Raw genomic sequence first — 12,008 nt, 5'->3', positions numbered from 1 at the left:
ATCTTTCAGCTTTCAATTTTAGTGGAATATCTGAGGCCTGTTTTGTAATCCATCAGGAAGAACTGGCTGCTAATTTCCTGATGACCTCAACCTAACTCAGAAAACAAAACAGTGATTTCTAATTAGCAGTCACAACATTGTATTCCAACTATTTATTCATATGGCCATCCCACCATTGTAGAGTAGTGCTCAAACATTTTTGTTATTGATCTCAAGTGTCTTTAGCATGGATATATCTCAATTGCAGGCCTAACCCAATGGTCTGTTTGATTTCTCCATTCTGAATCTTAACAGGAATTTCAAATTAAACATCCAAAACCAAATTCTTAGTTTGTCCTCCAAATCTGTTTCTTCCTTATCTGTCTTATCTATCTAGTTAATTGTAATTACAAATAGAATTCCAGCTTCTATGGACAAAAACCTAGAGTCATTCTTGACTCCCTGTTTTTCTAATGCAACAGATGGAATTTATCTTTAAAACACATTAGCTCCATTTTCAAAATACACACAATTTCAAGTCTCTTTTTACCACATCCATCTCAAGTGTTATGGTTTACTATTATCAACAACTCCTTGAATTGTTACAATAGGCTTGAAATTGTTCCTGCTACTTCCACCCTTACCCTGGTCCCCACATTTAGTGTCACAGAAGCATAATATATAGTGGGGGAAAGATTTGACATGAGACAAGAAAAGCTAACTTCAGCCATATTTAAGAATTCAAGCTCTGGCTGATGTGGCTCAGCAGATTGTGTGCCAGCCTGAGAACTGAAAGGTTTCCAGTTCAATTTCCAGTCAGGGCACCTGCCTGGGTTGTGGGCAGGGTCCCCATTTGGAGGCATGTGAGAGGCAACTGATCAATATATCTCTCTCACATCGATGTTTCTTTCCCTTTCTTTCTCTCTCCTTACTCCTCTAAGATAAATAAAATTCTTTAAAAAATATGGATGCTGTAAAAAAATTCAAGAATTATTGTGACCAAATACTAGAGTCTTGAAGCAAATATGGAAAATATTTTACCATAGAAAACATTGGAAATATATTCATATCACATGCCTTTGCTAGAAACTAAAAATCCTCTCAGATTTGATAGAGGTCACTCCTGTGTCCTTCTTTCATGTCATAAAAACTTGACCTTTATTTGTTATTGTTTCAAAGAGCTTATTAAAACTCTACCTTTCTCTCTAGACTCTAGAGATCTGTTTATAAATAAACATGTCATAAAATAGGTAATGGGTTCTAAACAATGGAACAGCTAGCCCCTAAACTTTGCTCATTGTTAAGAGTACAGCCTTGGTAAGTGGTCATGGAACCATCTGCTAACTGGAAAATAGAAACTTCCACTAAGAAATCTACCAATCTTCTCAATTACCACTTTCAAATGAAGGTTTCGGTTGGACATCAGTATAAACTGCATCTTAACAGCTTTGTGCTCTCCAACAGGCTCAAATGTACCTCTATTAAAATCATTAGACAATTAAAATTTTTATATAAAATGTAAGAAGAAAATGACCTATAAATAGTAATGGTAATATAATAGCACACCAAAACAGTAAAGAAAAATAAACATATATCTTTGGCAGGCACCCAAACACTCTTTCCTTCATTGCCTTGGCTCTGCCAATTAAAATTATCCCCAATCCCCAATTTCTCAAAATGTTAATTTCTCCCCTAAATATGCTTATCTACTAAGACACACACATGCACAATCTCAGAGAAATGGAAATGTCAGTCTAACCCCGTTTTATTTTGAAAAAAGATTTCTTATATGTCATTATATTTTAAATATCTCCAAAGATGTACAAACACCAGTCACTTTAAAGTCTGAATCACTTTTCTGCCTCTTCACCTCTGATGAGTGAAAAAAGGAGAAAGAAAACATTTTAATAACAGCCAAAGATGCAGATATCTCAAAGAGGGAATGAATTAAGACATCACTTAATTTGACAATAAATTTATTTTATTCAGAATCATTGAAATACATCATATTCAGGCAGAACCAGCTACAGAGTTTGTGGGGTCAGTATGAAATTAAAATGCAATATCTCATTCAAAAATTACTGAAAATTTCAAGATGGCAACAGCTACATAGGTCAAAGTGCCCATATGGGTAGGTCAACACACCCATAAAGCTGGCCCTGAATTCAAGTTATGCTTTTCGTCATGAATACAAATATAAACTCCTAAATTCTTCCTTTAAGAAACTGATATTTTAAAAAAGAAGAGAGCAAAAACCTAAATAACAGTGTTTAGACTACAAATAAATAATGCATTTAGGGAGATTAGTCTAATTTGGGAAACATACAAGAGATTTTTTTCTTTTTTTATAGTTATAGAATTTGTATTTCTTTTATTATTGAATTTATTGGGGTCACATTGGTTAGTAAAATTATATAGTTTCAGGTGTACAATTCTTTAAGTCATCATCTGCATGTTGCATTGTGCATTTACCACCTCAAGCCAAATCTTCCAACATCATTTATCCTCCATTTACCTTCTTCTACCTCCCTCCAACTCCCCTTCCTTCTCGTAATCACCATACTGTTAACTGTTTCTATGAGTTTTTTTTCTTTTTGATCCTTTACCTTTTCACCCACCTCCCAAACCTCCCTCCTCTCTGACAACTGTCAGTCTGTTCTTTGTATTTATAAATCTGTTTCTATTTTGTTAGTTTATTTTGTTTATTAGATTTCACATATAAGTGGAATCATATGGTACTTGTCTTGAGATTTCAATTAAGTAATCCAGAGAAGATTTCATGAGAAATAGGCCTCTGAGTTTGAGTTTGAAGGATAAATGAACATGTGTCAAAAGCAGAAAACAGATTGTCACAAGATGGGGGAGGGAGACAGGTTTCCAAATGAGTCAGAACCTCTGCCAGAATAAGATGTTTTAACAAAATCATATTTTGTTTATTTGTATAAACCATATTTAACAAGAAGTAGACAAGTATCTTATGTATAAAGTGAAAGAAATGTCATTTGAGTTGATTTAGGCTTATCTTTGATTTCTTTAAGAATCCATTTTTGATCCAAGATTTCTGTGCCAAGCAGAGAAAACTTCCTGAACTCCTGGGTTCTTGGATATTGGCTTCTGTGGGAAAAGCAGGGTTGGGTATATGGGGAGAGCAGATGTTCTGATTTGAGCTGTGGGAAGAGAAGAGGAGCTTGATGTAAAAGAAGGGAAATTAGACAGAAAAGGGTTAAAAAGAAAAACAATAGAGAAAAATGCAATTAGTTAAGTAGTTGAAGAAACAGAACAAGAACAAGAAGAGTCTTACCTTTGCTTTTTAAACCATGAGTTAACCAAAACCAAGATAACCAAGGTAACTAATACAGCCAAACAGACGCATATCAGGAGGATGGGGTATCCATCTGGTTGGGGATAAAATAAGAATGTCAATCTGTGAAGTACTCTCTATTCTACCTGTTTCTCATTTTATAGGAGAGAGATATTCCAAGAGTTTTTTTCTGTATTTTCTAGAATCTTCCTGACTCTATGAGTCTATGTCTCTGATGTCACCCCATCTCTTTTTTTTTTGACAAATACTTATATCTTTCCCTCTCTAGTATTTCTAATCATCTACTTCTGTGTATGTTTTTTTTTTAATTTAATTGCTATCATTCTTTATCTTCTTTATTTGAATTTTCCCACTTTTATCCTCTGGTGCATATCATTCCCATCCATTTCACCCTGAAACTATGGGAAGATTATCATTTCCCATCTGGGCCCTTGTTTTTTCTTACCCCAGTGAATGACTATATCATGACCTCCCAAGCTGCTGTGTTTCACTCGGCAAGTCAGACCAGCTGCCTCTCCAGCTGCCACATTCAGGGTTACTCGAAGATACCATGTTCTGTCAACATTGGGCAAGAGTTCACTTCGCTGAGTGCCCAGCTGCTCCTTTTCACCCCGCATCCACATCGCCCACACAGGTTTTGGATGAAAGCCAGAGACATGGCACACCAGTAGCAGACGTCCAGGTCCAGGACTAGAGCCCTTGGACACCCACACTTCTGGCTTCACTGGAAAGAAGAAGATGAGAAGAAATGTAATTTAAGAGGGCATCCTAAGCCATAGCTTAGTGACTTGGGTACCTTAACAGTTTGAATAATCACTTGTCTTGGAAACAGTCCTAAACCCAAACCCACCCTCTAGCCCTGGGTTTTATTATGGGTTTCAAAGGGGTGATAAAGAGAGAAAGGCTCAAATACAAGAATATAAGAATATAAGGGTAGAAAAAGATGGGCTCACCTTGTCGTTCCAGTTCTGACTTCCCTGCTTCAAGGAGGCCTGCTAGATATCGAGGGCAGGTATCAACGAGAAGGCTCTGAACAATTTCTTTAATAACTTGGTAGTGATTAAGCACTTTACAAACTTTCTGAGCCTGGCTCCCTGCTCCTGGAGATGGTTTCCAGAAATTTCCTTGGAAACTTAGGAAATCTGATCCTTGGTATGCCCCATTTAAGAAGCTTTCTGAAGCCTTCCCAGAATGCATTCTACAGCCGAATGCTATCTGGAGCTCAAAGGGATCTGGGGATGCACAAGAAAGAAAGAGTAAATATAAAAAGAATTATAGGGAAAGAAAGTAAACCATCTAGAAAGTAAAGGGATATAAGGAAAAAAGTTCTAGTCCCATGGAAGACTAGAGTTTGGATGGAAAAAGGAGAAGAAATTTGTGGGGAGAAAATGCAAAGATAATAAAGGTATATTGAAACAATTAATTCAAAGGGGCGCAAAAGGAAGACTATTAGAAACATGGCAGACAAGTCATGAAGAACTCACTTGGGAGTGGTTAGGTACTGGTTAGGTAGGCCACCTGAACAATCAGGGTAAAGAGAAAGAAGAGCAAGATCCTGGTTTTGAAAGGCTGAGTGTGAGGCCAAGGACGAGGGAAAGAACATCAAAAAGAGGCAACTATTCCAAGGAGCCAGCATATGAGGGTATATTTAAGGATGTGAAGAGATATGTTCATGTAAGTCTTTCTGTGTATGTGGTAGGGCAGGGGTAGAGTGAGAATGTGGTGAAGGGTGAAGCAAAGTGGAGAGAGTGGGCCAAAGGAGAGAGAAAAAAGATCAGGAAGTTTGAAAGGACAGAACATAGGACATATACCATCTTCCCTTGATCAGAACCCCCAGGCAAATATCAGCTTGAAAAAGCATACTCACATTCAAACTGAAACTCACTGGAAAATGCCTGCACTTCCTGAGGGAAACTATGGAAATACAACTGCAATAGGTATTGCAGGTTCTTCAATTCTTCCTTGCTAAAACTACCCTGGGACCAGGGCCATAGAAAGTGGATGGTGCCCAAAACACTGTCCCAGCGATGAGTCTGCAACTCGCCCAGCCAGCCTGAGACTTCGGTATGTGCCCAGCTGTGGTTGGCAAAGGAGAAGATCTGGAGTATGCGAAAGGAGAGGGGCTCTTCTGCTGCTAGATGATGGGGTCCTAGAACTTGGGCAGCTGAGAGACAAAGAAATGACAATTGAGAGAGGCTGAAAGAAGGGGAGAACAGGACCACATAGGAAAAGAAAAATGGAGATAGTTACAGAGTTTACACATGTTTCCATATCCCCTTCTCCTTGATTCAGTCTCTCCTCCCCAAAATCAGAGAAAGAAGCTGAGACTGCAGTCAAGGATGCATTGCCTGGAACTAAACTGTCATGCAGATTTCAAGGGTACCTAGTGGGAGCATTACTCCTTGCTCCCAGATCCTCCCCAGAACTTTGCATCCACCCTGCTATGCCCAGCCACAAGTATCTTTCCATTGGGGTTTTCACTATTTTGCCACATAGGTGAATTTGCATAGATGAATCATAGATGAATTCTTACCCATTGTGCTTGGCCCATGACAAAGAATTTTCTTGAAGAGCAGGAGCAGAATCAGCAGCATTGAAGCTCTGTTAGGTGAATGATGCCTTAGCAGCACAAACTGTTCTCAGAACTCAGATATCAGCTCTCCCTTCAAACGGTTTTGAACTCTTACCTAACTTCCCTTGTCATACAAACAAACCTCTTTCTCTGCTCATTTCCCTGTAAGAGAAACCCTGCTGCCTCCCTCAGCCACAAGCCTCCCACATGGTATCTTATTTCCCTTTTATCTCTCCCACTAGCTGGCTTCCAGATTTTCTTCCTGCTTTTGTCTACCTCCAAACCTCCTAATTTCACCAACAACTATGAAAGGAATTCTGGCTTATAATAAAGCCAGAATTCTGGCTTAATCTACTGAGTCACCCCTGGCTGGTGTGACTCAGTAGATTAAGTGCCAGCCTATGAACTAGAGGGTCACTGGTTCAATTCTCAGTCAGGGCACATGCCTGGTTTGTGGGCCAGGTCCCCAGTGGGGGGTACTCAAGAGGCAATCACACATTGATGTTTCTCTTCCTCTCTTTCTGCCTCTCTTCCACTCACTCTAAAAATAAATAAATAAAATCTTTAAAAAATAATAAAAAGTCTTTGGTCTATAGTCTGGCGGGAAAATTCAGTACCTCTGGGCCTTGAAGAAATCAAGCCCACACTTGGGTTTTCAACATCTTTTTCTATAAGAAGTGAGAAAGAGCAGCAGTGCCAATACAGATTATCAGATAATCTATGGGAAATACTCTTTTGCTCAGTTTCTCCAGTCATAGAAACTGTCACTGTTAAAGGAATGCATGAGTGGGCTTGACCTGGAAATGGTGAGCTGATAGATAATCACTCATGTTGTATATGGAATATGCAAGGGTCTTGGATCCCCACTATACCCTAAATGAGTTGAATGTGTTTACAGGTACTCTGAGTATAAAGAGGAGTCATTCAGCCTTCTTTTCACAGTCCATGGCCTGGGAGCCCCCTCAGTGGTGTCTGATTAGATAGAAGTTTCATTGGATATAAGGAAGTAACTTCAGGGGACTGGAATATTCATGGGAGGATTAATTACTGTGTTGAGTATTTATTTTTGTTACTTTCTCTGATAATTTCTGTGGCAGGTTGAAAGAAGTTTAAATACCATTCCTTTATTTGCTTTTCATATAAGCATTCAACTGACATTTAATCAGAGCCTATCTGATTAGTCAAAACTTATACCAGACACTAAGATTTTAGAGAGAAGTCTTAGGAGAAAAATCCCTAAAACCTCTATTTTTATAATATGGAAAACTCACAAAATTGTGCCCAAAATTTTTAGAAAAGTTTATGCTCAATCTCATCCATTGTTTCTGAATTCTAAGAAACTGGCTTCAGATGACTCATGTTCAATGCTATGGGAAAATATTTCAAAATTCTGAGGTAATGAGATAATCTTAAAAATTTTGTTCAGGCCAATTATTCTCTTATAAGGACAAAATATATTCATACAGGAACATTAAAAAACTCAAAGAATATACCACATAACTGCCCTTATGAAACTAATGATCTGAGTAAAATACACAATTAACAAAGAACCTATGAACATGGACAATAGGGTGGGGTTTGACTGTTGGATGGGGGTGGGTGAGGCAGGGGAAAGCAATCAGGAAAAATATGGGACAATTGTAATTGAATGACAATAAAAATTTAACCCAAATAATGAAATAAAAAACAATATAAAATTATTTTTACAAATGAGTAAGACTACATTATATTAAAAGGCTTCTGCACACACACACACATAGAAGTCAACAAAACAAAAAGGCAACCAACCAAAGGTTAGAAGATATGTGCAAACAAAATCTCTGATAAAGGGCTAATATTCATAAATAAATAATATCCATATATAAATAATTCATACAACACAGCAACAACAACAACAACAAAAACCAAGCAATCCAATTTAAAAAATGGACAGAGGACCTGAAAAGACACTTTCCCAAGAAGATATACAAATGGCGAACAGATATATGAAAAGATGTTAAACTTCACTAGCTATAAGAATAATGCAAGTCAAATAAAAATCACAATGAAACACTGCCTCATACTTGTTTTGAATGGCTATTATCAACAAGATAAAAAATAACAAGCATTGAAGAGGATGTGGAAAAAAAGGATCCCTCATACACTGCTGATAAAAATGCAAATTGGTACAGCCACTATGGAAACAGTATGAGGTTTATTTAAAAAAGAAAAATAAGAATAAAGGTCAGAAGAATTGGGTCTTAGGAGGTCCCCTTGGCCTCTCCCCTTGAAGTTTCCATAATTTGTATAGCTATAATTCAACAAAGGATTCCTTGCTCAATGCACAAGCACAGCTGAGAGATCTGTGAATTAAACCTTGTAAAGGTGGGCAAGGGAAGCAAACCAGACAGGTGGATAGAGAGAAGAGTTGAAATAGTGCCAGGATGCAGCCTGAAGACCACTGAAGGTCTCAACCAGGAGAAGGAAGAAATCAGGTCAGTCCTGGCACTCCCTTCATCCAGGAGTACAGAGAGATGGAGTGTACATTTCTTCAGGGTGGTCAGTATGTGCTATGGATGAACCCAGTGACCTGGGTTAGGACAAAGAACAGAGGTACAGCCATGGTTGTCTGGCAACTGGCATTTCAGATAAAGAAACAAAGCCACAAAGCCTGGCCATCTCTTTACACCCCCTCAAAGCACACCTCATACCCTCCCAGAGACAGTGGCATGGCCCAAAAGAAGGTGTAGCAGTGAGTGTTGGGTTGCAAGCACATTATCTGTAAATCTGAGACCTGGTAGTACAAAAACATTTTTCCCTGAGTGAAAGCTGCAGTCTGCACTAATCCCAGGGTCAGTGGAGATATAGAGGGGACACTGCTAAGGTCTTCCAAGTTATTACTGGATGACCAAAGCAACAAAAGCAGCAAGCAGCCTCCCCCAGTTCATCCCATACACACACTCATTGTGGCTGCACTGTCAATAATGTGTGGCTTCAGAGGATGACCCTGAAATTTCATAAATTGAAAACACACTGGCTATCACATTCCCTTGAGAAGTTGGTCCCCTGAGAACACAGTGACCTATTCACAGAGGGGACACTCACCATCCCAGGGAACACAAGACATTCTCCATTAACTCACAGAAATATGAAAAGCCTGAGCAGTACAAGAGAACCAAAAACTTGTGATTCAGTCTCATTGCTGGAAAACAATAAAAAGTCTTCTTTTTATCAATCAACTAGGAAAGTGCTACTCATACATAAATGCCTGGATAGAGAAGGAATCCATCAAACGTCATGAAAAAAAAAAACAAGGTAATAAGGAAGCTCAGAAACAAAACTTAAAAATCTCCAGAAAAATTAACTTAAATGCATGAAAATATGTGACTTACAACAGAGGGTTCAAAATCACAGTTCTGAAAAAAAAATCAATGAGTTACAAGAAAACACAGATAAGCAATTTAATAAACTCAAAAAAATAAATTAACAAAACTAGTATTTACCAAAAAGATCAAAACTTTTAAAATGAACAAAATAGTATTTGTTGAGATGAAGAACTCTATAAAAGAGATAATCAAGCTTAAGAAATACAACTGACCAGATGGAAGAAAGAATTAGTGATTACAAAAACAGAAACCTAGAAATGATGCAGAGGAAAAAAGAGAGAGACTATAGAATAAAATAAAATGAAAGAACTCTACAAGAACTATCTGACTTTATCAGAAAAAAAAAACCAATGTAAAATAACAGGCATATGAAAAGAGATGGGGAAGGGAACAGAGAGCTTATTCAAATAAATAGCTGATGAGGACTTCCCAAACCCATGGAAAGAGCTAGATTTCCAAATTCAAGAAGCAAACAGAAACACCTAACTACTTAAATCCAAACAGGCCTTCTTTAACGCATATTACATTAAAACTGTTAAAAATTAACACAAAGAATTAATTCTCAAGGTAGCCTTGGGGGAAAAAAAAAAGACAGTGTCCAAAAAGGAAATCCCATAAGATGATCATTAGGTTTCTTAGCAGAACACATACAAGGAGAGAGTGGAATAAAATATTCAAACTATAAATCATGAATAATATGTCCAGCAAAGTTATTCCTTAGATATGAAGAAGAAATAAACACTCTCAAGACATACAGAAGCTGAGAAAATTTACTACTAAAGGACCTCTATTGCAGTAAATATTCAAGAGGGTTATTCTAACTGAAACAAAGAACAAAAGGTTACAAAACTACAAGAATATCAACAGAAGACAGAAGCAGGATATCACAACCCATTTTTAGAATAGGGTACTATACATTTAAATATCACTGGAAGGCTAAAGGTGTAAAAACATTAAAAAAGAGGAAGAAGACAAAAGCTAATGCAATTTGGAAATGAACACACAACATAAGTAGGGATAATCTGTGACAACAGAAACATGAAAGGAGAGGAGTAAATGTATGAATTTGCAAAGGGGGTGGATGTTTGTATTCAGAAGAAAAATGAACCACTGTGCAAATAAAACTTAATTTTATATGAACTAGTGATAAGCACACATACACAAAAATGTAAATGGACTAAACTCACTAATAAAAAGGCACAGAGTAGCAGAGTTCATCAAAAAAAGAACAAGCCCAGCAATATGCTGCCTTCAGGAGACACATCTCAGCTGCAAAGAAAAATAGAGACAAACTGAAAGGGCAAAAAAAAAATTCTAAAAAAATAGCATCCATAAAAAAGAAGGTATAGCACTAGTTGTATCTGACAAAATAGATCTTAAGATAAAAAATGGTAACAAGAGACAAATATGGACATTTTATAATAATAAAGATAAAAATAGATTAACAAGCCATAACACTTTTCAATATATATGCACCTAATTAAGAAGAACCAAATATATAAAGCAACAGCTAACAGAACTAAAAACTGGCAAAAACCCAATGAACATAGAAGGCCTCAATATTACACTGACAACTATAGATAGATCATCAAAGCAGAAAATCAATAAGGAATATCAGCCTTAAACAAAACATCAGGCCATATGGACATAATTGACATTTTCTGACCCTTTTATTTCAGAACACAAGAATATACATTCTTTTCTAGTGTACATAAAACATTCTCAAAGATAAACCATATATTAGAATATAAACTAGTCTTAACAAATTTAAAAAAGGTGAAATTATATTGAGCATTATTTCAACTACAATGCTTTAAAATTGGAAATGAACTGCAAAAAAATAGCAGAAAAACACCACAAATATATAGACATTAAACAATATGCTGCTAAAAATGACTAAGTCAAAAAATAAATAAAAATAGATAAAAATTACATAGAGACAAATGAGAATGACAATACAACATATCAAAACTTTTGGAATACATCTAAGTGATAATAAGAAATGTTTATATCACACAAGCTTATCTTTAAAAAAAAAAACAAGAAAAATTTTAAATAAAACTAAAAAATAAAAAAGTGCAGCCCAAAATCAGCAGAAGAAAAAATAAAAATTAGAGCAAAATTAAGTAAAAGAGAGAAAAACAACAATAAAAAATATAATACAAGAAACATGTATAAAAGACACAGACAAAGCCAAAGAGGGTAGGTTCGGGAGTGGGAGGAGGGGATGGGTGAGTCAGGGGGTGAGTCAGGGGGTCATGGTGAGTCAGGGGGTCATGGTGGGGTGAAGATGAAGACAACTGTATTTGGATAACAATGAAAAAAACTAGTACAACAAATAACTTATTCTTTGAAAATATTAATAAAATTGACAAACCTCTGGCTAGACTAATGAATGAAATAAGAAAAAATACTCAAATATTCAAAATCAGAAATAAAGAAAAAGTTAAAACAGACACCAGATATGCAAAAGATCATACAAAATACTATGAAATATTGTATGCTACCTAGAGGAAATAGATAAGTTCCCAGAAATATATAATTTTTCTAGACTGAATCATAGATAACTGAAAATTTTAAATAGATAAAAGAGTGATGGGATTAAAACAATCATCACAAACTTCTCAAAATTGGAAATCCAGGACCAGATGACTTCACTAGTGAATTCTACCAAATATTCAATGAAAGCTTAACATCTACCTTTCTCAAAGTTTTCTAAAAATTTAAAAAGCGGTAATACTTCCTAGTACATTTTATAAGTCCAACACTA

At 36.4% G+C, this 12,008-nt stretch overlaps 1 protein-coding gene across 1 annotated transcript; it reads right to left on the bottom strand.

Annotated features, from left to right (window-relative positions):
• Positions 1 to 2,638: 2,638 nt before the first annotated feature.
• CD1E (CD1e molecule) lies at positions 2,639 to 5,969 on the bottom strand. Its single transcript, XM_045841512.1, has 6 exons — positions 5,835 to 5,969; positions 5,169 to 5,465; positions 4,255 to 4,533; positions 3,747 to 4,025; positions 3,281 to 3,374; positions 2,639 to 3,146 (listed from the first exon to the last, which is right to left on the bottom strand). Exons 1-6 carry the CDS (start codon positions 5,893 to 5,895, stop codon positions 2,978 to 2,980), a joined length of 1,179 nt encoding a protein of 392 aa, XP_045697468.1. The 5' UTR covers positions 5,896 to 5,969; the 3' UTR covers positions 2,639 to 2,977.
• Between the last annotated feature and the right edge of the window lie 6,039 nt (positions 5,970 to 12,008).

The sequence above is a fragment of the Phyllostomus hastatus genome, unplaced genomic scaffold (genome assembly GCF_019186645.2).
Source record: "Phyllostomus hastatus isolate PE091 unplaced genomic scaffold, TTU_PhHast_1.1 phas_contig_36, whole genome shotgun sequence".
Lineage (NCBI taxonomy): Eukaryota > Metazoa > Chordata > Mammalia > Chiroptera > Phyllostomidae > Phyllostomus > Phyllostomus hastatus.
This window is presented reverse-complemented; position numbering and strand designations above follow the sequence as displayed.